This window comes from Barbatula barbatula (assembly GCF_947034865.1).
Source record: "Barbatula barbatula genome assembly, chromosome: 1".
In the NCBI taxonomy this organism is placed as follows: domain Eukaryota; kingdom Metazoa; phylum Chordata; class Actinopteri; order Cypriniformes; family Nemacheilidae; genus Barbatula; species Barbatula barbatula.
This window is the reverse complement of record NC_136766.1, coordinates 35,254,690-35,277,358: the sequence shown is the minus strand read 5'-3', so window position 1 is coordinate 35,277,358 and position 22,669 is coordinate 35,254,690. Positions and strand designations below refer to the sequence as shown.

At 37.7% G+C, this 22,669-nt stretch overlaps 2 protein-coding genes across 4 annotated transcripts in view; both read right to left on the bottom strand.

Annotated features, from left to right (window-relative positions):
- Positions 1–3,333, bottom strand: part of adamts17 (ADAM metallopeptidase with thrombospondin type 1 motif, 17) — a 63,124-nt gene extending 59,791 nt beyond the window's left edge. Inside the window, exons 1-2 of the mRNA XM_079466878.1 lie at positions 3,170–3,333; positions 983–1,329 (exon numbers count right to left, since the gene is read on the bottom strand). Of these exons, the coding sequence (XP_079323004.1) occupies positions 983–1,329; positions 3,170–3,242 (420 nt within the window). The 5' untranslated portion in view covers positions 3,243–3,333. The remainder of the gene's footprint in view (positions 1–982; positions 1,330–3,169) is intronic.
- Positions 3,334–7,585: 4,252 nt separating this feature from the next.
- cers3a (ceramide synthase 3a) lies at positions 7,586–18,960 on the bottom strand. Of its 3 annotated transcripts, XM_079470005.1 has the most exons (12): positions 18,804–18,886; positions 18,194–18,378; positions 15,939–16,122; positions 15,717–15,834; positions 14,221–14,339; positions 13,545–13,602; positions 12,768–12,818; positions 12,250–12,342; positions 12,000–12,128; positions 11,641–11,747; positions 10,901–11,054; positions 7,872–9,039 (listed from the first exon to the last, which is right to left on the bottom strand). In XM_079470005.1, exons 2-12 carry the CDS (start codon positions 18,225–18,227, stop codon positions 8,908–8,910), a joined length of 1,179 nt encoding a protein of 392 aa, XP_079326131.1. In that variant the 5' UTR covers positions 18,228–18,378; positions 18,804–18,886; the 3' UTR covers positions 7,872–8,907. The 3 variants fall into 3 exon arrangements, with proteins under 3 accessions (XP_079326132.1, XP_079326131.1, XP_079326133.1); XM_079470006.1 differs by lacking the exon at positions 18,194–18,378 and having other exon boundaries at positions 7,586–9,039; positions 18,804–18,960; XM_079470007.1 differs by lacking the exons at positions 18,194–18,378; positions 18,804–18,886 and adding an exon at positions 17,118–17,153.
- Between the last annotated feature and the right edge of the window lie 3,709 nt (positions 18,961–22,669).

The window sequence follows — 22,669 nt, the reverse complement described above, 5'->3', positions numbered from 1 at the left end:
AAGAAAATATTGAATATTTCTAGAACGGGTTATAATGTATCTTAATAAAGTTCTTATATTTTCTCTTAAGAAGAGTATTGTGAATCCGGGTGTGAATTAAGGAAGAATCTGATAGAACTGAATGAATATAGGTCGAGGTGAGGCAGCATTGTTGTGGTGTAAATCCTGTATGATGGAGGATGTGTACAGGTGTTGATATTGTCCTTCAGGTGGTGATAATAGTTTGTAACTTGACAATATAATCCTGTATAAAATATACACGTAATACCCTGTAGGCTATTTCAAAACTTTATTACCTGTGCGTATGGGGGGGTTCCGAGCACGAGTCAAATATAATATGACTTCATACATATTTACTCATTATTTTACTCTTTGTTATATATAAACCATTAACTATTACTACAGATGGTCACATTTCATCAAACTGATTCGAGTGCTGATGGATTTCCTCTTTTATGCAAACGCCGGCCTCTTTTCGTATCTGAGGACGATCTCCTTTCTGTCTGCGACGCTTCTCTGCCCTCCTCCGCTGGCCTACTTTGCCTTGTCTTTGGTCGATATTAACCAACGTTTCGTTCCTAAACTTGAAGCCTGAAAAATAATCTGCGTGCACATATGGGAAATGAGAATGTTTAATGTGGTGCTGTAAATTGACTTGCTGCATCTAACCTAATGCGGTTGCTAATATGACAGAGTTAATTTCTAATTGCTTATTTGCATGGTTTAATTTTAAACGTGGTTTTATTTTTAACTTAACTACTATTTTTATGTTTTTAAATTACGTTAAAAATCATGTCTGGGGTCTCGACTCCTACTTTGGGAGCCCCTGCCTTAGACAGCGATTTACTGATTATTTTTAACATAAGCAGCTAGTCTCCCACGGGTCAGCCAAAACACCATATAGTTGCATGAAGGTTTTGGAGTTCAAGTCACAGTGACCCCAATAGCTCTACTCACACACATGAACATCAAGCTCACTCACCAGTCCACCACAAGCGTCCAATGAGGCGAAAGAGTCTGTGTGATTAAGAACAGATCCGGTATAGAAACACCGCCGGACCCTGAAAAGCGGCTCGTGCTGGACGCTGCCCTCAACGCTCCTCTCCTCCGTCACAAAGCCCTCGGCCAGAAAAGAGTCGTCCCTCTGGAGTTGCAAATACAGTTCCTTTCCAAAAGCGGGAAGACGCAAAAACAGGCGGTCTTCCCGCTGAGGGTCCGAACGTCGTCTGCGACCTCCATTCCACCTGTAGGCTCCCCGGAGCAGGTGCACCTCCTCTTGTCGAAGCTCCTGCGGGATGACCATGTCTGTCTCGTACATGACAGATTGTGCTGGAAGCAGAAAACCACACATGAGTGCTGGAAGGTTCAGTTACCAGGCCTGTTTACAGAAATGAATGGTAAGGTATACACAAAAAGTCCATAAAATGAGAGTGGATTAAACTTAACGAGTTCTGGCTGCGTCTCCAAATCCAGCCGTCTAGAATAGACAACCTCACAGAGAGAAAGTGTATTTTTAAGTCATGTGACTTATCATTGCACGTTTTTCAGTGTGTTTGTCTTATTTGTGTTTTTAAAGAGTAAATCATTTGTGTCCTACTTTGGTTTATGGAGTGTAACCGGTGTACTTTCATTTCCTAATAATAAGCAGTTATTATTATCTTACTTGACTGATTCTCAAATGATTCGTTTGGCAATTCATCTGTCTAACCCCTCCTTTCTGTCAGGCTACCCTGATCTGATTGGTCAGATAGTCTAGTCTGCTGTGATTGGTCTACCACGTGCAGTGTCGCAAAAGGAACTTAGGCGGGCATTACATGGAGTGACGCAAATCCGACCCGGAAATAAAATGAGAACGCCAGACAACTCTTTTGTGTGATTCAGAGTTGACTTATTTTTTTCTCTAGCCAATAACATTGTTATTTGTTCACTTTCAGCTTTACAACACTACACAGATTACACACTGCAGGAAATGTCATTTAAGTTACTCTTTATGTAAAAAATAACCTTAACCATGGTTTTACTACAAATACTCTACGGTACTATACTATACCCTTGCGTTATTTTCTAAGGTTCGTTTTTTGTTCTCCAGGAAAGTTTTCTTTACAGAAACAGTACGTTATTTTCTAGTTTAAAAAAAAAACAATTAATAAGCATCAGGAAACTTTATTTTCTTGTTGCAAATAAATAAAAATAAAAAATATCAGGAAACTTTATGTTTTGTGTTCTTTTTGAAGAATTTTCGGAATCTGATGAAATCGGTTTAAATACGTGTTTAATACTGCACATTTGTAAACGACTTTTCTTGGACTTAATTAAAAAAAATGTCGATGCCGATTGGGCGGCCCACTAAACAAGAGAAACTGTTTCTCAAACCCTGTTGCACACCGTTTCCAGGAAACGTGTCATCGGAAAACGCAGCAAAACGTTGTGCACCGGTTTGAGCTTGAACGTGCCCCAGCCTGCAAGATTCTGGGTAAGTTATTTTCCTGAATAAAACCCGAAAAGAACGTGTGAGGACGTTTCCGTGTAAACACCAAAGTGCGGTGGAAAATATGAATAGCATACAAAATAAAACGCATGCATTCAACATATTAAAACGGTTTCAGATGGAGCGGTCCGCAAAATTATTTTACGCCTCCCGGGTGCAAATTCACGCTCGGCGTCCTGTGACGTCATACGCACACGCTGCCAAGAAGAGATCGCGTGACGTCACTCTTCTGCTTACGATGCCTCGAAGCTTTTGAGACGCGGCCAAGATCTCCGACGTAACCTGGAAAGTCAAACTGTGTGGCAAGACTTTTCTGGCTCTTAAATAAACACTTTCGTGCTAATTGAAACAGCATGGCTGCAGAGCAGCGGGACAGAGCTTCAGTGTGCAGTTTACAACGCGTTTAACATCGCAACAGGAAGAAACGAGTCGGTTAATCACTGCCGATTGATCCTTACGCAAAATGACCATGGTTACCGCAGTTTCCGCAGTTGCGTTTATTATCGCCACCGTCAATAACTGTTAACTGTCACACAACACATTCATATAGCAGTGACACTCTGACGTGTAATTGACTTCTTTTCCTCAAACAACAAAAACCGTGCGACTTGTTTGGTCAGGAGCATGTTGAGCACGGCGCGTATCTGTAAGTAGAATCGCAGATGCTGCGCGCGCTCTTACCTGAGGTTGCTTTCAGGCCGATGACGAGAAGAATAAAAGACAAGATTTGCGGTAGAGCGCCATTGCAGTGCATTATTATTGCTTTAATCAGGAGATCGTGACGCAGAGAGCGCCGGCGGAGCAACAACAGACTGAACTGAACTTTCACAAAGTTTCATGACTGCAGATTTTTGGAGGAAAAGAACCCGCCTCCTGTTTCCGGATTGGCTGGGCTCGTCTACACGGATGGACGTGATTGGCTGATGAAGCTGTCCTTTTGAAAAGTGGGCTGGATCCACACACGCGGTCGGTAAAGTGAAGGCGCGCGCGCAGGACAGAAGTCAGTCAGTCAGTCAGACGTCGTCGTCGTCTCGCGCTGCCTCGGTGAGGTAAAAATGAATTTAATAAACTGATCGAATGACAAAGAATAAAAGAAAGAAAGTTTTTTATATTCTGCAAACAGCAGATCCTGAACGAGGTGTCTCAACTATTTACTTTATTACCTACAAGTTAACTGTATTTAATTGTAGTACACTACGGTATAATATAGACTCATGTCATTTGATCAACTGTAGTAAATACAGGAACACAGTTGGCTATATAGGAACAGTGACGTGTATGTTTCACGTGGGGTATGAATATATACTTTCTTGTTCTAATTAATCAATGAATATGGGTTAATAAATGATCAATAATGTAGCTAGTGGGAAAGGAAATTGTAATCGTTTTTTTCTGTTTTTACTCTCACAGGGCTGTGTTGGATAAACACAATTCAACAATAAACAGACATCGTGTACAGGTTTGTGCAAATCCACTGTATCTTTACATACCGTGGCCATCGTCTTTATTGCCTAAAGTCAAGGACAAACTTTATAACGTTATACATGGAGACTGCTTGTGAAAAGAAATGACTTCATAAGGAGAAAAGAAGGACCACATTCTAATTAAAGAGTATGTTAAAAAAATTAACCACGGATCTAAAAAACCATATTATTCCTTTAATAAATAAAAACAGGAGAAATACAATATCATACTTAACTACAGATAAGACCTTTTCGTGAATAACACAAGGAAATCTCCGTACGCTATTCTGGCAACATCAGACACGACATATGTGACGCATTACGACTAATGAAGAGCATATGTAAACTCAGATGATGCTATGGATGTTTGATGGGAGTATTGGATTACGTATATATCATATATTTGAGCTGAAAATGGCATGTTCAATGTGGAAAGTAGCTTTTGTATTGTAGATGTTTTCCATAAAAAGCCTTTATAATCAAAAGCCGGACTGTGAAGATTTGCCTCATCGGTCAATGTTCAATACGCAATGCGTTTGAATCTGTGCGTCTAGAGCTGTGATTCTCAAAGTCTTTTGTTGTAAAGCCCCCTGTGTGTAAAGTGCATCGCTCCCCCAAATAAAAGCGTATAATCTTACATGTAGGAAACCAAAAACAAATTCTGGTCGGTGGTCTTATTTTTCCGATGTTTGATGGCACAAAATGTATGATAGATGTCTATATTTCATATATTGCCACGAAATATGTCGCCCGACCTGGATGCATCTTGTGGCCCCCTTGGCCACAGTTTGAGAACCTCTAGGTCAAATTCAAGTCATGTGGTTTGACACGAGGGCTTCCAGACATGTGACCTTCACTGCAAACTTTGTGCTAATCTTCAGTAAGTCACATTAAAAGGATTGTTCACACCGAAATTACAGTTCTTTCATTTACTCACCATTGTGTCATGTCAAACTCATATGTTTTTCTGCAGAACACAAAATAGGATATTTTGAAGAGGGTTTATAACCAACACAACACAGACCCCCATTGACCTTCATTCTAAGGACACAAAGCCACTGAGACATTTCTCAAAATATCTTCTTTTGTGTTCCACAGCAGAACGAGTCATATAGAGGTTTTCAATGACTCGAGGGGTGAATACATAAGCAAATTGTTAAAGACACAGCCGTAGAGCAGGCCATTGTAATGTTCTTCTAGAACTAAAGAAACCTTTCGTTTAAGAAGATCAAGCTGTGTTCAATGAATTAATGTTGTGAAATAGTTTTGTTACGTTTAAGCAGGACCCTGTCATATATCAGCCCAAAAGAGCAAAGCTCTTCATTTCAGTGTGTCAGCAGAGGCTATAATCCTATTTGAAGTGCTTTGACTTCTCATTATTCTTTGCCAAAGCATCACAGAAGAGCAATCTCTGCTTCAGTCGGATGGCGGTGCAGCTGGCACGGCCGAGCGGCCCAGAATGAACGACGGCCGAGCTGAAACTGTCCAGGCTGGATTCAGAGCAGCTATAGAGAACTGAAAAACGAGCCGAACGCTTACAGCAAAACACCATAAATAACCTCGCTGTCCGTTTGTCTGATGGAGTTTACAAGCACCGTGCCCAATGCGATGGTCATTTACTGAATACGCTGTTGTCATTTTATTTGTACATTCATCATTTTCTCACACTTGTGTCATTTCAAACCTGTATGACATTCTTCTTCAGAATTTATTTTGGAAAACTTTGGGAGCCAAACAACCAGTGGAGGCGTTTCGCCAAAACCTAGGGTATGGCAAAATGTCCTCGGGCCATACAACGACGACATTCCAAAGTAACAGAGCCATAAATTATACCACATCATATCTAAACGAAACGTGTACAAGAATCCACGAAACTGAATGAATGCACGAACATGCACAAAGACTTGCAGATAACAATCCCTATACCCTCATATCGATAAAATATCTACTGAAACATCTGCCATTTATACTGTGTGTGACAATCGATCGAACTCACAGACAGATGTTGGCATTAAAAACTAACAACGTTAATCGGATCTAAAATATAGGCCAATCATGAAATTAACAGAACAATGTCACAGTGTAGTTTATTGCATAAATTGTCCAAATGAAAACACATGTAACGTTAATCCAAAAGACGCACGGATATTTAGTGCAGTCAACTACGACTGCGCAACACAGGCACGTAGAGTACATTTTTAAAGATAATGTAACAAGTATTATTCATCTTGCAATATTTTTACACCAGGCTTGAGCAGATGAGATTGTTTTGTGACTGATAATTTCGATAATAAAGACCTCCCTGCTTATATCACCATACACTTTATTATTAAACACCTGTTGCTTGACAGTTTCTTCGATTTGTTGAAAATAAATGCCTGTATGATACACGCTTGAAGCTGTTGATGACTAAATGTCATTTTGACACTCTAAACATGCTATAAATATACAATAGTCTCAAATATTAGAATTCTCTTTAATGAGCATCTATATGCACACTTGTTGTGTGTCTGATACCCAAACTCCACCCCTGCAAACAACACAGCCCATTGACTTCCATTGTATGAACTCAAAACCACAGAGACATTTCTCAAAATATCTTCTTTGGTTATCCACTGAAGAAAGAGTCACATACAGGTTTTGAACAACATGACAGTGAGTAAATGATGACAGAATTTTCATTTTGTCTTTAATTCTCTTTAATTAATCTAGTTCATAAATAACCTGCCTTCATCTTTCCAGGCCCTTAATGGAGAAATCTGCAAGCAGTTCTTCAGTCTCTCCAACATGAACATGAAGGGACCCAGCACGACACCTCCAGCATCCTAGATGTGCCTCACCACGCTGTGTTCCTGTATGACATCAACAACACATCTCTGAGGTGCCACATTCACAGTCACCCCTATCAGCATTTGAATGTGATGAACACTAGAAAACACTGATTCATGAACACAATCACATATAAACTCAGATTAATTGAAGTATTGAAGCCATTACATCATTTTGTGTTACATAAGAGGAACTGCACGGGTCAACAGTATGGTCGACTGCTCCCCCTAGCGGTTAACAGAGGTAGTTCAATAAATCGAGCACATGCAAGTTTCAAAAGTTACTTTCACTCTTTATAGGGCACAACGCATGACCGTAATCGACACAAATACAATTTTCGAGAAAGTTCACCCATAGATTAAATGATGTCATCACCTACTCATCGTCTCGATGTGTTGAATGTATAAAGTAATTGTCTTTTAGGACAGTATGGCTTCAATTCATTGTGTTCCTTGCCATCACATGGCTTAGAAAATTTTAAATGTAGATGTAAGGAGTGCTTTGATGCTTTTTTAATGATTGTTTTTGGTCCTTTTTGTACAATAGTAGCAATTTACATTCATTGCATGGAAAATAATAGCTTGGGTATTCCTGATGATACAAAAACTGTACACATCTCTGTGTCTAGTTAAGGTAAAAACATTTTGTGTTATTTTTTATTCAACCTTCTGTTGTCCCTTTTGAGATAGTAAATAGTTAATATAAAAAATATATACAAGGTGCTTTTTGGATTTTCTATTGACAGAAATGTAATATAATATGCAAAAGTGTACATGTATAGAGCAGTATAAAGACCTTACACAATGAAGTTTTATGTTTTTATTATCTTAGAATGAGTTATTTCTTTCTACCACCCGTTTTGTAAAAACGTTATCTCAATCAGCAAAGAAGTGAAAACGTGACGATATATTTGTCCAGTGTCAGCCACCGTAGTGCTTCAACAGCTAGGGGTGGAGCGAGCCGTTGGTTACATTTCACAACCTCACCACTAGATGCCGCTAAATTTCATACACTGGACCTTTAAAATGTGAAATGGTGCTGAAACACTCGAAACTATTGAAAACCAACAGCCTGACAAAAGACAAAATATTGGAAACAAATTTTTATTACAACAAAATTCAAAACATTTGAAAATATAAAACATATCCTTCACACAGTCAGTGCATAAATCATTTATTGGACTACAATTCTCAAAGCCATATTTGCTCATTTGTGAGTCTCACTAAAATACACTGTTCAATGTTTTTCTCTGACCAAATTAATTCACTCATACATTAATCAGTCACTCACAGATATCAAAGTTAAACCAGCGGTTTCACATTCATAAAGTGTCATTAAAACATTTGAAACATTCCCAATAGACATTCAACATTCTTCACATATGTATGATTAGTTATACACACACACACACACACACACACACACACACACACACAATAGCCTAAATTCTATAACACCCTGTTTGTAAAAGACACATCAAACCTAAATGTACCTGAAGCTGTCAACACTGGAAGCATCCATTGCAATGTTTGTTTAGTAAGCGGATGCTCGCTTCTACTTTTGGTGACTAAACGATGAACAAATTCTCTCCCTTTAATATTGTCCAATGAAAATGTACCTGAAAGACAGTAAAGTTTAAAGATGTTCTTTCACAAAATCACGAGCTCCAGATTTCACCGCATTTGTTCTTCACGGACAGCAGTGGTTGATATAACACACGGCACTATGGCCAGCGGCCTGTAAAAGACGAGACGTTGTTGAGAAATGCCGAACGGCGAGGATGTGGGTGTGACCTAAACCGTGTAATCCCGTATATCCGTGTAATACCATAAAACACTGTTATTAGTTCTAAAAGTTTGGCTGCAGAAAAGTGGCCAAGCCTCATCTCCACCGAAGTGGAAAAGCAGTTTTCTTTATTTTTGTTCTTTTTTTTACTTATGAAAGGATGAAATTTGTTTCGACAGGTCTCTGACATATTCTCTAAGTGGCAATAATTTAAAAGCGTGTTTTACTGTCAGCGAGTTTGTTTGTCCAACACCCCAGCGTGGGAGTCAAAGCTCCATGCATCCCTGTGTGCAATTCAAAGTCATCCACGGTTTATTCAGGAAGTCTCGAGGACAAGAGGCTTCAATGATGGTTCGACCCGCCTCCTCCGCCATTGTTGACTTTCATGTGTTCGTCATGGTCCTCTGTCGAAACGGCTTCTCCATCTTCATCCTCGTCCTCTTCATTGTCGCTTCTCTCATCTTTGGTTAACAGCTGCAGGTGCATTGTGGGAAACAGAGAAGGGGGAAGATCAAATAAAAATACAAGGAAATCCTGCATAACAGCTCAACAAAGAACCTGCTCCAACAATGATGCCATGTTGTTGCTCGTTGCCAGGGCGTTGCTATGCAGTTAATCAAGTGTTTATCTTACTATGTAGATGCAAACAAAGTTTTAAAATCAAAATAAAAAGTCAAGTGTTTTGCGGTTAGTATGAATAAACTACTAACAACATTTCTCTCAAATGTCAAATTAAAATATTGTTTCTATTTGCAGAAACTGAAAAGATGCTCTGTGTTTTTTAGATGTTAAATACTGCAAAGAAAACAAGTTCATATTCACTTTTAAGCAACACGACTACATAGTAAAAGTTAAAAGATATTTTTTGGTGTTATCATGTGTCTTGTCATGCTGTCAGTCTTTCACATCGCTGTTGATGACTTTATGCGTCTCATGAGGTTTGATTTGGTTGAAATTCAACAGACACTGGACTGGAATGACCACAATACATCTAGAAATTATTATTTAAAATATTACACATTTGGAGTGGTCTCTTGATTCTATCCTCGGCTGTAAATCATTTTTGCCAAAACGAAGCAGCGACATTTAAAATAAACGTAAAATAACATGTTTTTGATTACAAGTGGATGTTTTAAGGTCTTTGAACCCCTAATTTAAATGATGAGCAATAGAAGTCGCCATGATACTCTTTACAAAATATAACCAACATTCTTGTTCTCACGAAATCTTTCTTAGCTCACGAAGCTTAATACAATCACCGGTACAAGCTCCTTCAGTCATTTCGGTTTGCATAATGAATTATTCACTATTATCTTCCATCATAAAATGCAACAGTTCATGCTGGATATGTATCCAGGTAGCCAGTAATTAGACAAAAACGTTTTCTTTTTATGTCAAGAAAATGTAAGTTGTTCATCGGTCAAGCCCAAATAAAGTCAATTTGAATGGAATTAGGAAGAGTATTCATTAAAAAAAACATGAATTATCAGCCAAAACCAAATGAACTCCAGCATGTAACCGCCCACCCAGTGCTTCGTCAATACAGGTGGCATGAAGACAAACGTGTTGTCGGGGTGTATTGTCTCCACACTGGTATAACCAGCATTATAATGCATTACTATGAACTAGACCGGAAAAGCCAGAGATCATGCAATGAACATCATGAAAGCCCTAGTCAACTGAAACTCCAGCTCCCTTTATGCCAAAAACAACATTGCTGCAATGTTAAAGCATACAGTTTCCTGGTAAGACCAACCAGGAAAGTGGATAGATTGAAAAAAAAAAGTTAAAAATACCAGTTCTACCACTGCGTATTATTACCCAAGAAACGGCTCTCTCATGCCTGTCAGCTGAAATGTGATTGACCTTTAAGCCGAGGGCGGTGAGGTATCTGTGGTAATGGTATTTGTTAGACGTGGCCTACAACCTACAGGCTACAACACTCGTGTTTTTAAGGGTTTGAGACGTGGTTGAGAGCATCTGTTCCTGGAATGATATTTGCACAGAACATGGATGGTATTTTGCAATACGTTTAACCCTGGACAAATGAGGACATGAATCACAAATCACAAACCTATATTACTGTCATTTATGTATTTCATGTTTTTATTTGCACTGCCCTTTTTAAAGAGTCGCACCGTAAGCTTAGCAACATGCTAACGTTATTCTATTAATGTCCATGCGCCATTCGTTTTAGGCTTTGAGTTGAGTTATGCGCTACGATTCAAAAGGGAATAAATCTATTGCAAGGTCATCCAAGACCACTGACAACCATATGCACACAAGATGTACATTTATGCAGATATTTAAGATACGTTAGTACAGAGGGACTTACGCTTCCGAAGAGGAACGTCTTCACCATGCGCATGATCAGATACCCCCAGAATATGTGCAGCAACAGAAGAATGACGAGCACGGCATTAAAAAAGTAATATCCAAAAAATGGATCATAATGGTCATGTGGATAGACCCACGTGCAGTGAATGATCCTGCAAGACATACACATACTGTTACTGTACATACTGTAAACTACATCTATGATAGTTTGTCACGATTTTGAAATAGGGCTGTCACAATATGAGATTTAAATTTTTCGTGCCCAAAAAGAAACGTGCTTACAATATTATTGTGATATCTGTTTGGAAAAGAATTGTAGTGCTATTAGAGTACTAGCTTTCCTTTGGCTGAGTGGTTAGAGCAGGCGCTATCAACGCCAAGGTCATGGGTTTGACCCCTGTTTCTTGCATACAGTAAGAAACAAATGTATAGTACAATGCAATGTAAATCGCTTTGGATTAAAGCGTCTGCCAAATGCGTAAATGTAGACAAAGTCATATTATTTTTCTGGACAATGATTCTCAGCCAAATACGGGGTTGTTGTAAAAATGTTGTGTTAAACGGTACATTGAGTGTCAACCAGATACTGGTGCGGAATTAGTTACGATATTATCAAAATATCAATAATCACGGTTAGTAATATCGCTGTTAATTTCAATTCCGGCACATTGCGACAGCCCTGTTTTGAAAGTGGTACCGCAGTACAGTCACAGAAACACGTTCAAACATGACACTTACCAAAATGGAAAGATTATGATTCGTGTCACCATGAAAACTAAAGCAAATACGACAAAGATGCCATTAGAGAATCTTTCCCACTTGGCGTAGTTGAAGATCTTGGCAGACTGTGGAAAAGTAAAAAAAAGTGATGATGCACCTACACAATACAACAATCAATGAGAAGATCAATAAGTTGATTGATTTACACTGTTTCATAGTGACTGTGAACTGTGACGCTTATGAACAGGTTTGAAAGGTATAGCAAAACTCTTTGGAACATAATAAAGAGTTGTGTTAACATGGTTGGTATAGAATCGATCCCCTTCCCCCTCTTAATTTCCTGTCACTCAAAAATAAGGAACCCAAAAACTATTTACCTCCAAAAGGATGTCAGAGGCATCATGAATAAGCATAACGATTGTCCCGATTCGGATGTAATTCGCACACCAGGAGAAAGCTAAGAGTGTCAACGTGGCCCAATGGTGGATGATCTGCTCTCTGAAGTCCTGATATAACAACAAAGCAAATACATTTCCGTCATCATTTCCTACTGATATTGTTCAGAACGCGCAGATGAAGAAAAGACGAGTGTCGTCACTTTACGTAGCGTGATCATAGGATACTCACCTTTCGCTTGACATCAAAGGTGATGCTGAGCACTAGCGACAAATAGAAGCTAATCTCCAAAACATAATACCTATGCTGAGACTCCAACATAGACTGTAGAAACAAACAACAAGGGATTATTGTCATTACAACTTTATGATGGAAAAACTCTTTGATTGATCTAAGCCTCAATGTGAATTTGATTACATTTACTGCGTTTGGGAGCATGTACATGGAAATACAACGTTTTGGCTGCCAATCTACATGACATCATTGTTCTCCGAATTACAACCTGGAACTCGAATAACAAGCGTGAAGTGATCCAGCAGAAAAAGTGGTTGTTCTTCTAAATATGGCGATGTTTGAATTGGAACTAGCGTGAGCCTTATCAGCATTATTTATTAGCCCTGCTGTAAATTTGAACATTACATCAATCTTTTACCAGGGTCGGAGCAAAGTGAAGAAAACCTCGCAGGCCTCTTAGCAGTGCTAGAATAATGCATATTCTGTGGAACAAATAAACAGTTCTGAAAACAAACCTGTTTGGGAAAGCCCATCCATATTTGTCGCAAATCATAAAACCAGGGTTTCTGTAAAAGATATAAAAATGCATGTCAGCTTCATTTCAGTCATTAAATAGAGACAAATGATCTGTACCAGTGTCTCGGTATCAACATTCAACATGTTAGAAAAACAAGGTAGCTTTACTCCAAACCCGACTGATGCATTTTATGCCATCCCAGAAAGTGATTGAGTTTGTCATTTAATACAAAACAAGAGATTATGCACAACTCCAATAGCACGCATACATCTAGGAGACGTCTTTTTAAAGTCCGCATTTACATCTGCAAGACGTATTTGTTTGATAGATTGCTCATCTACAATATGTCTCGAGACGTTTTCTGTCAGACGTTATATAGATGTCCGTAAGATGTGTATGATTTAGAATGTGTGTAAAACAGTTTTTTCTAAGACGTTTAATCATACGTCTTTACACAGCAGATGTTTTCATGACCTCCAGATCTTCAGCATACGTATTACAGACGTACCTGTGCTATATTTTATGTTTATTCAAGCATTACATTTTTAGCTTAGCAACGTGCTAACAACTCTGTTGACATCACTTGTAAGTAAGTCTTTCATGTTTCGTGCAATGGTTTCATTGGTTTATAGGCCACACGCAGCATAAAGGGGTTTTATAAAGCTGGACGTATTTCTAAGAGTGCTCAACTATCCGAGACTACAAACACAACCCCAGAGAGTTTATCACAGCTCCGTTTCAAAGACCACAGTTGAGGAAAAGAGGATATACTCACATCATACAGCCCTATAATTCCACTGGTAAATGAGATCAGGTAGAAGACCAATCGCCAACTAAAGACAAAGCAAAAGTCATGTGATCAGTGAAATGATGCATGGATCAAAACGACACTATCAGGTCCAAGTGACCATTTGTGAAGTTAAGGACTGAGCCTTGACTAGCTGCAGTGTGAATTTTCTTGTTCCTTTTTAATCCATTTTGACATGATCTTTGGCACGATACACTTGATCTTTTGTATAAAGCGCAACAGCTGGGAAAGATTTCTGGGGCCGGTTGCATAAACTGCTTGGACTAGTCTTACAAGTTGATCATCCGATTTTTTTCTTCTAAACTGCTCATAGCCTCTTTAAGTCAGATAGATAGATTGGTCTAACCTTATCGCCATTATCTGACGGCACGTTATGCCAAATAAATATATACAGTAAGTGAAGGTTAAATATTGATTTTATTTGATTTAGTTTCCTGTAGCTCATTTGGTGGAAAATCATTGCAAATATTTTGGGTTTGATTCTCATGGATAAAACATCTGACAAAAAACAACTGATAAAAACATTAAATGCACTAGAAGTCGTCAACCAATCAAAGTCAAGCATTTAATGACCAACAAACGTTCAGCAATTGCTGAACAATGTAGTTCTTGAGAAGGATTTATGAGTGGTTTGTGGTTGTACCTGGCCTCTCTGAATTTTTTCAGCACTCCAGGCCGGTCCTGGTTCCGTCTCTTCCTGAACCAGCGCTCCACCTGCATGCTTGACATGCTGCATTTTTTAGACAGACCGTCTATGTCCGCCTATAGGAACAGAAGGGTGAGAGAGCCACGTTCAGTATCGAATGCACACAGGCTGTAAACTACAACCATTAACTTACAAATCGTTAAATTTCACAGCCATCTTATATACTTCAAAGTACTGTTTTTTCTGATGAATGCTTCAGAATTATGGGAAATTAAAACAAAAGCGTTTTAATAACACTTAACATCCTCGGTATGGCACATTAAATTAAAGCGTGATTCAAGTGATTCATTTACATAAACAAGTTGAATGAAAGATGCAGTTTCAAGACTTCATATTTGATCATTATAGTTTTCGTCCTTAATGTGAACTGGCCTTAAAGGCACAGTATGTAAGTTTGATAGAGTTTGCAAATTTAAAACCACAACAAAAGGATTAGCTTCACTCTTAAAAAGTGCTTCACGAAGCAATAGAAGAACCATTTTTGGCTGAATGTTTATAAAAGAACCTTTAACATCCAAAGACCTTATTTACAAAAGGTTCTTTGAATGGTGGAAACGTTTTTTTTTAGATGATATAAATGTAAGAAAGAAATGGTTCTCATAAGAACCTTTGGGGAATCAAAAAGGGTTCCTCTATGGGTTTGCTGTAAAGGACTTATTTTCAAGACCGTTGTTGACGCTGCGAAAGATCGCTGAATGAAATAACGCAATGAAAAGTAGAGATGCACCGAATGTTTGGCAACCGAAAATATTCGGCCGAGAACAGCAATAGAGTTTTCTATACAATATAGTTTTCAGCGATACAGTACATTCTTTCAGCAGTCAGTTATGGGCCTAATAAAGGCTATTTGGGAAGGGAAAGGGCTCCATTTTGTTTAAATTTAGTCTACTTGTTTTGCTCAATATTATTTTAAGTTGTATTGTATTATATTGAAAAGCAAGACAAAATATAAAAAGCACATATTGACCATTCAAGTTTATGCAATAGTGAAAACATTGGCCTAATAAATAGAAGAAATATGAAAAGCCATGTTCGACAAACAGTGTTTTATTTTTCTACGGCTTCGGCCAAGAATTTTCATTTCGATGCATCCCTATTGAAAAGGGACGTCACACTAGATAAAATGACTAAACTCTTTTGATTTAAACATTGTTAAAAAATACAAACACAAATGGACAAAGTGTTTAAGACTGTACTTTTTATGACATTTTAAAACAAAAATCTTACGTATTTTACCTTTAAGACTTTCATTAATATTTATCTGACTACGGCAACTATTATTACTACTTGCAGTAATATTACTGTTACTACTCATATTTAATAAGAAAGCAAATATAAAATAAAACTACATTAAAGTGTAAAATCAGTTTCAGGATGACGTTATAGGCTACAGTTTATGTGGTGTTGTCGAGTCTGAGAAAGTAACCCATTACCTGCCCTGGGTTTTTTGTCTTTGTGGTAAAGGAACACTCTAGAATAACATTGTGCTCCACTTTATGTCTGGTCTTCTCTGTCACCCCAAGAAAGGCTGCGACCGGTGTTGCTATTAACCTGCAGAGATCACACACGAATCAATACCCTTCAATACATTTCTATAGTTGAAGTCACCCCTCATGCGAATTTATACTTCCTGCCATAAAATATCAGAGACTCACCTTTCAAACACGTATCTGACAAGGAGGAGGATTAAAGCTATAGGTACGGTGACGTAGAGGTGGGATACTTTAGCGTAGATGAACTCATCATTGTCCTCAAGATCCGCCCATGTCAGGTTGCCCGGCAGCCAGAGGCGGTCGTGCCAAAACCACTCGTTAAACGTCTCAATCATCCCGCCGATGTCTGTGGAAAGACAAGATGTCACTCATTGTCGAGATAAGCTTTTTCATGTCAACATTCTCAACGAGACTCTAGAACAGAGATATGCATTTCTGATTTTGTTTATTGAAGCAGAACCTAATGAGAGAAAGTGAGAGTGTTTTCTTTGTGTGTGAGAAACTGTTTTGTAACACAGGCCTCCGCCAATTTAAAACTATTTTAAAGGCTAATTTGTATAAATCCGTACAGTGTGAATCGTACTAAAATAATAATGACAAATAATTAACCTTGCTAACCGCCACTGACACAAAAGCAGTGTCGTCCTAAAACACTGGAATAAGATCTATTGAATAGTTAAAGATTTCTGTAAAATGCATCAAAATGTTAATTACTTATTTACCAGTGCACAATATAGTAAATGTAGTATAGTAAGTCGTTTATTATAATGAAGATAAGTTTTAGCACACATCTACTTTTCTGTATTGTTTAAAGTCCCAAAAGACCTTTATGAGAAACTTATGAGAATTGAGGATATAATTATAATAACAATCCTCATTTAACAACCCATAGCATTTTTATAAAATAGCGTCATTCTGTATCAAATGACTATTTTGTCAAGTGTTGGCGTAAGCGACTCCTAATCTGTGAATTCAAGTATGACTGGTTAGACGTGTGTTTGTTACGTCTTATTTGACATTTAAATTCATTTTGCTTTATTTTCTAAGCAAACCTGATTTAAAACACAGTTCATGAAAGAAATCCACCGAGAAATGGAAGAATGCTTTTTTAAATCAGTCTGTGGGGTTACCGACATTAAATAAAACAGATAATGTTCACGCTTAGTATTTGATAGCTCTGTTGTATGCATTTACACCTGACAAACGTGCCAACAATAGATCGACATACTCTGGAACAACAAACACAATAGAGAAGGTTGATCAATAAAAGTGTTCAAACTTGTTGCTGGAAAAACAGCATTGCTGCTACTTAAAACTTTGTGAAATGGGGGCGATGCTGACCTGAGGCAAAACCACAAGCCTGTGTCTCGGTACGCCTGTCACCTGGGCAATACAAGTCCAACAGGTCCATGTCATCATCACATAAAAGACTTCAGATTCATTTACTCATGCAGTTTAATACTGTATTTATAAATACACTCTTTAAAGGAAGTTCCTAAAAGATCAGACATAAGGCTGTAGGGTTCCTAGGGCTGTCAAACGATTCATTGCGATTAATTGCATCAATAAAAGTTTGTGTTTACGTAATAAATGTCTGTGTGCTTTGCATATTAAAGGAGTCATATGGCACAAATACATGTTTTTCTTGTTATTTTTTTAAGAGTGTACCAAAAAGAATCCCTCAATGTTAGATCATGAAAATGTGAGGTTGATGACATCATAAGGTGTCTTATTGGTGTGTCTTTGGCTAATAATAATGTCACCTTTGCAATAGGCCTTTCCTGATCAAAAGCCAAGGAATATACACACACACATATATATATATATATATATGTGTGTATACAGTATATCACATCCAGTAATGTGTTAACGTGTATGTCGTGTGCAAAATATATGAATATTCAATGGCCCCAAAAAACAGTTTAGATGTCGTTATTTATAATAAAAAAGTGACGTTTTATTTCTTCCGTTTTAGACTATAGAAAATGTGCCCACTTTGATTTTTGATTGTACCATAATCTGACCCATCATACATTAGCAGAATGATTTGTGGTTGATGACAATCTTTCTCAATATCAGTAATACAACCAAAGAGAATGAACAGCGAGTTCAACAAAGAGCTGCGAGTCTGTTTAAACAAGACACTGAGTAAACACTGCAGGCTCCACGTGTATAAGTCACATGGAAGCGTATTATCACCCGACCCAACAACCGAGAGATTCTCTCAGTTATCACAAACTCACACATTATCTCACACGTTAAGCATTTCTGATAACAGCAACACATGCGGAGGAGTAAGAACTCAAGAACTGATTAACTTTAAGCACCCAAAATGAGCTGAAATTCCAAATATTTGGACATATTCAAAGACATCGTGGCATTCTGAAAGAGGTAATGTTCAAGAGTATAAGATTTACATCCTTCACTTTGACCGTCATCTTTCAGACACATCACAAGTATTTTAGCGACCAAAATGTCTTCAAGCTGGTGTGGAACTTCTATGTGTTCCAACGGAGAGATGTCTAAGAGTGGAGAGATGTTTTTCTTTTACAAAAATCCAACAGATCACAGCAAAGAAGAAACCTCCAGTAACTTAACTTTTCTGGAAAAATCTCAAAACTAATTAAATTCAATATACCATAACAAAAAAGTATTTGTTACTCGCGCGAAAAAGAATGTTATTTTCACATGAGTTACACGATCAGACAAATATTTTCAACCTTCACGGAAGACAAGATTGTCTTTATATACGTGTCTTTGCACTTTGCACACAAATCACTGAATTTGCGTTCGGTGTGAACCCAGCATTAGAACAAGCCGTGTGTCGCATCGCGCTGCATCTGGTGTACACGCGGTGTTAAATTCACTCGTTTTCAAAACATAAACACGTCAACTTTCCAAATCTCATTCACTTCTGAATGTTCCTTTCTGTTCGAGTCTTAATGTCATTGACGATTTTCGTAAAGCTTGTGATCTAAACACTGATGTCTTTAAGGTCACAAAAACAGAGCAAAATAAGTCCCTCACCTCTGAGTGGTTCAGCGTCGGTTCTGATGAATCACTCCACGTTGTGTCGGCCGCAGTGGAAAAGTGCGCAGCATGACAGCAGCGCCGTGGCACACAGGAATGCTCTTTGTTTGACATAGTTTTAGGTCACACCCAGCTTAGAAGACGGCATGTCCCCTCCCTTACTACCCTCCTTATACCTTTAAAGGTGATCAGCCATTCACTGGGTGAGCCTGTTAATGCACACAAAAACACTGCTCCCTGTAAGGACTCGCCTCATTTGCATTGTTGGACCAATAGAGATGCGAGATAGTGTGTGAACACAATAGAGCCGCTAATGTAGACAGACAGGTAAAGTCAAGTCAACTTTATTTATATTGTGCTTTTTACAATTTTCATTGTTACAAAATAGCTTTACAGGAAACATATAAATATATATAAGAAAAGACTATAAGCAAAACATATAAGGTTATAAAAGTAACAAAAGGTGAAAACACAAGAGACGGACACACACACATATCACAGAGAATCTTTTAAGATAAAGGAGAGAGAAACACAGGTCAAATATTAAACAGACTCAAAATTACAATATGCAATATTAATTAAGTAAAACTTTAAACCTCTAATTCTAACAAGCTCGACAGTGCTTACACAACAAGGCAAAATAAAAACAATTAGGAATAAGGTAAATTACAGATATGAAGATTATCATTAATCATCCAATATCAGTTGAAGTTTAGTAGTGAAGATGTGTCAAGTCGCCGCGTCCTTCTTTATCCATCTCTATCATCTCAGCTTTTGTCAGGTCTGGGTATGAACTGCATCCTGCCCGCTCTGGTAACCTTGGAACAATGAGACAAGACCGGCTGAGAGTAGAGTACTGTTCTACACTCTTTGATGCAACAAATACATCAGTTGTTATTGGAGGTGTTCCTGGTTCCGGTTGATCTGACTAATGCAGCCTACACCCTCAGTGGATTTATATTAGGATAGTGTGTGCAAGATTATAAAGATGCGTCTTTAGTCTAGATTTAAACTGACAGAGTGTGTCTGCCTCCCGGACAGTGCAGGGAAGACTGTTCCAAAGTTTAGGCGCTAGATAGGAAAAGGATCTGCCGCCTGCACTTGATTTTGAAATTCTAGGTATTTTCAACTGACCGGACGCCTGAGAGCAAAGTGAGCATGAAGGATTGTAAGACAAGTTCACTCAAGTAGTGAGGAGCTAAACCATGTAGCGCTTTATAGGCAATAAGCAAGATTTTAAAGTTAATGTGATCTTTTTATAGGTAACCAGTGCAAGGTAGACAGAACGGGGCAAATTTGCTCATACTTTTTTGTACGTGTGAGAGCTCAAGCTGCTGCATTTTGGACCAGTTGGAGTTTTCTTAGATGACGCCGAGGGTTTTATGGAACATCCGTCAATAGTTAAGCAGTATTCTTGATTGTTATGCACACTTTTATTTTTTCAGAGTTCAGTAATAAAAAAAGCTTACTTAACTCATACAGTTTTATATCGACTATGCATTCCATTATTCGATGGAATTGTTGTGTTTCATGAGGCTTCGAGGAAATTCAAAGTTGCGTATCATCTGCATAACAGTGAAAGCTAACTCTTTGTCGCTTTATTATATCTCCTAGAGGTAGCATGTACTGTATAATGCGAAGAGCAGAGGCCCAAATACTGAGCCCTGTTGTACACCGTACTGGACTTGCGTGACACCTCATTGTTTATTGCTACAAAATGAAAACCGACGGTTAAATAAGATTTAAAACATTTCAAAGCTTTTCAAATCTTCATTGATGTCATTCCTTTGGAGGAAGGAACATAATTGTGTTAAGACTACCTTTGGGAGCATCTCTTTCAAGAGAACAGAGAAGATTAAAAGAGAAGTAGTAAAGAGAAAAGAGGCACGCGGCGATGCTGAATGAACAGGGTGTGTCAGGCTTCACATATTCCACTGTTGTGTCTCTACACGCACCTCTTTGGAATTTAGGAGACAACTTTAATTATTTACAGCGGTGGATCTGAACCGGTTTCACTTCAGAATTTCACGTCCCACAAACTGGCAAACAGAACACGGGTTCTTAATGACTTAGAAATCTACATTGTTAATATTAGAGTGAAACGCATGGGGTTAACTTCAATTATTAAAACATTTCTGGTAAATTAAGTCAAATAAAAATAGGCCAATTTTTTTTATTTGTTTACCAAAAAGAGGCACTAAAATTTTAAACAAAATAAAACTTTTAAAAAATATATAGCTTTTTTGCAATACAAAAGATAAATAAATAAAATACAAAACTGTTTAAAATTGTATTAACATGCAAAATAAAAACTATAAAAGGTAAAATAGGAAAAAGTCTGAAAGGAAGATGGCATTCAAGCCAGGATGAAGATTTTTTTAAACTAGCGTATATGAAAACACTGGCAAAATTCACATTTAAAATCTATAAACATTCAAAACTTAGTCTCTTAACTTCGTCAGTATGGCTCAGGTATTTTGATGACATCATCCTGTACTTCAGGTTCTCATCACATTCCAGACGTTGAGATTAAACACTATTGGTTGTTTTAAAAGGGGGAGGAGCCACCTTACTGCTAATCTACTGCAGATGTTTTTGAATGATATACAGAGCTTCACAGTAAAAATATGATTATACCTACTTTTTACTTTTAAAAATCATATTATTTTACAAGAAAACAAATGTTTAATCTATTGCAGTTTTAGATTAAATCTTTTACTTTAGTTTTTATGTAGCATTTTAATTTTTATTTATAAGTGATTATTATTTAAGTTTTTTACAATTCATAGGTTTTTAAAGTAAGTACTAGTCAATGTGCAAACCTTGCCACCACAATGCTAGAGTGTAGCCAGAGGGTTTCCTAATGGCCTAAATGAAAAGAGCCCATCCCAAACCTTGACATTATGATCTCGAAATACCGCTCACATCCGTCAATCAATCTCTATAGAATAAACGGCTCACGTCTCTTTGACAATGCACCACACAATTCAAGGCATCAATTATGGTGCAAAAATATCACACAAACCAATATGAGTAATGAGCAATAGTCTGTTGTTCTAAACCGTTATATAGTCTACAGGATAAAAGGTCCTGAAATAATATTCTTTCTTTAAAAAAACTATTATTTGTCATCTTATACAAGGTGGTTAGTTTACAAACAACTACAAATGATCAATTTATATTTTAGATTACATCATTAATACACTATAACTGATTGATCCAAATGGTAAAACATCCAGTTATCAACATTTAAAATTAATTGAAGATATTTTCATTCAATAAATTGAAGTTTCATCTAACAAGTCAAATCATGAGAAGAATGTGAGCGGTGATCTTCTGTACTGATGCCTTTCCCTCTGAAAAGCCTTTTCTGAAACACGTCTCGTCGTGGATTCTGGACATTTGCATGCAAACCGATCCATCCATTTGTCATTTGAATGCTAATGTTGTTGTTGTGTTGGGGCCAGTCGCATAGACATGGACACTAAGTTAAGAGAAGTGTCTTAACAACTGGTCTCACTGACTAGCAATTAGTTAGGATAATAATTCTTACTTTTCAGAATTGAATAAGACCAATCTAACTTTTTATGTGACCGACTTAAAGAAGTTATGACGAGTCTTGAAGAAAAAATTGTATGACTAACTTGTAAAACTAGTCTAAGCAGTTTATGCAACCGCCCCTTGGGCCTAATCCCTTTAAGATTGACTATCAGTCTGTGGAAAAACCTGCATGTTTTATAAGTCAATATTCAATGCTTTAAACTATAGTATCCTAATAAGGTTGTTTTCCGACATTCAAATTGTGTGTTTTTATCACAAGGTCCAGTCGAATTGTTGTACACTGCAAAAAAACACATTTCTTT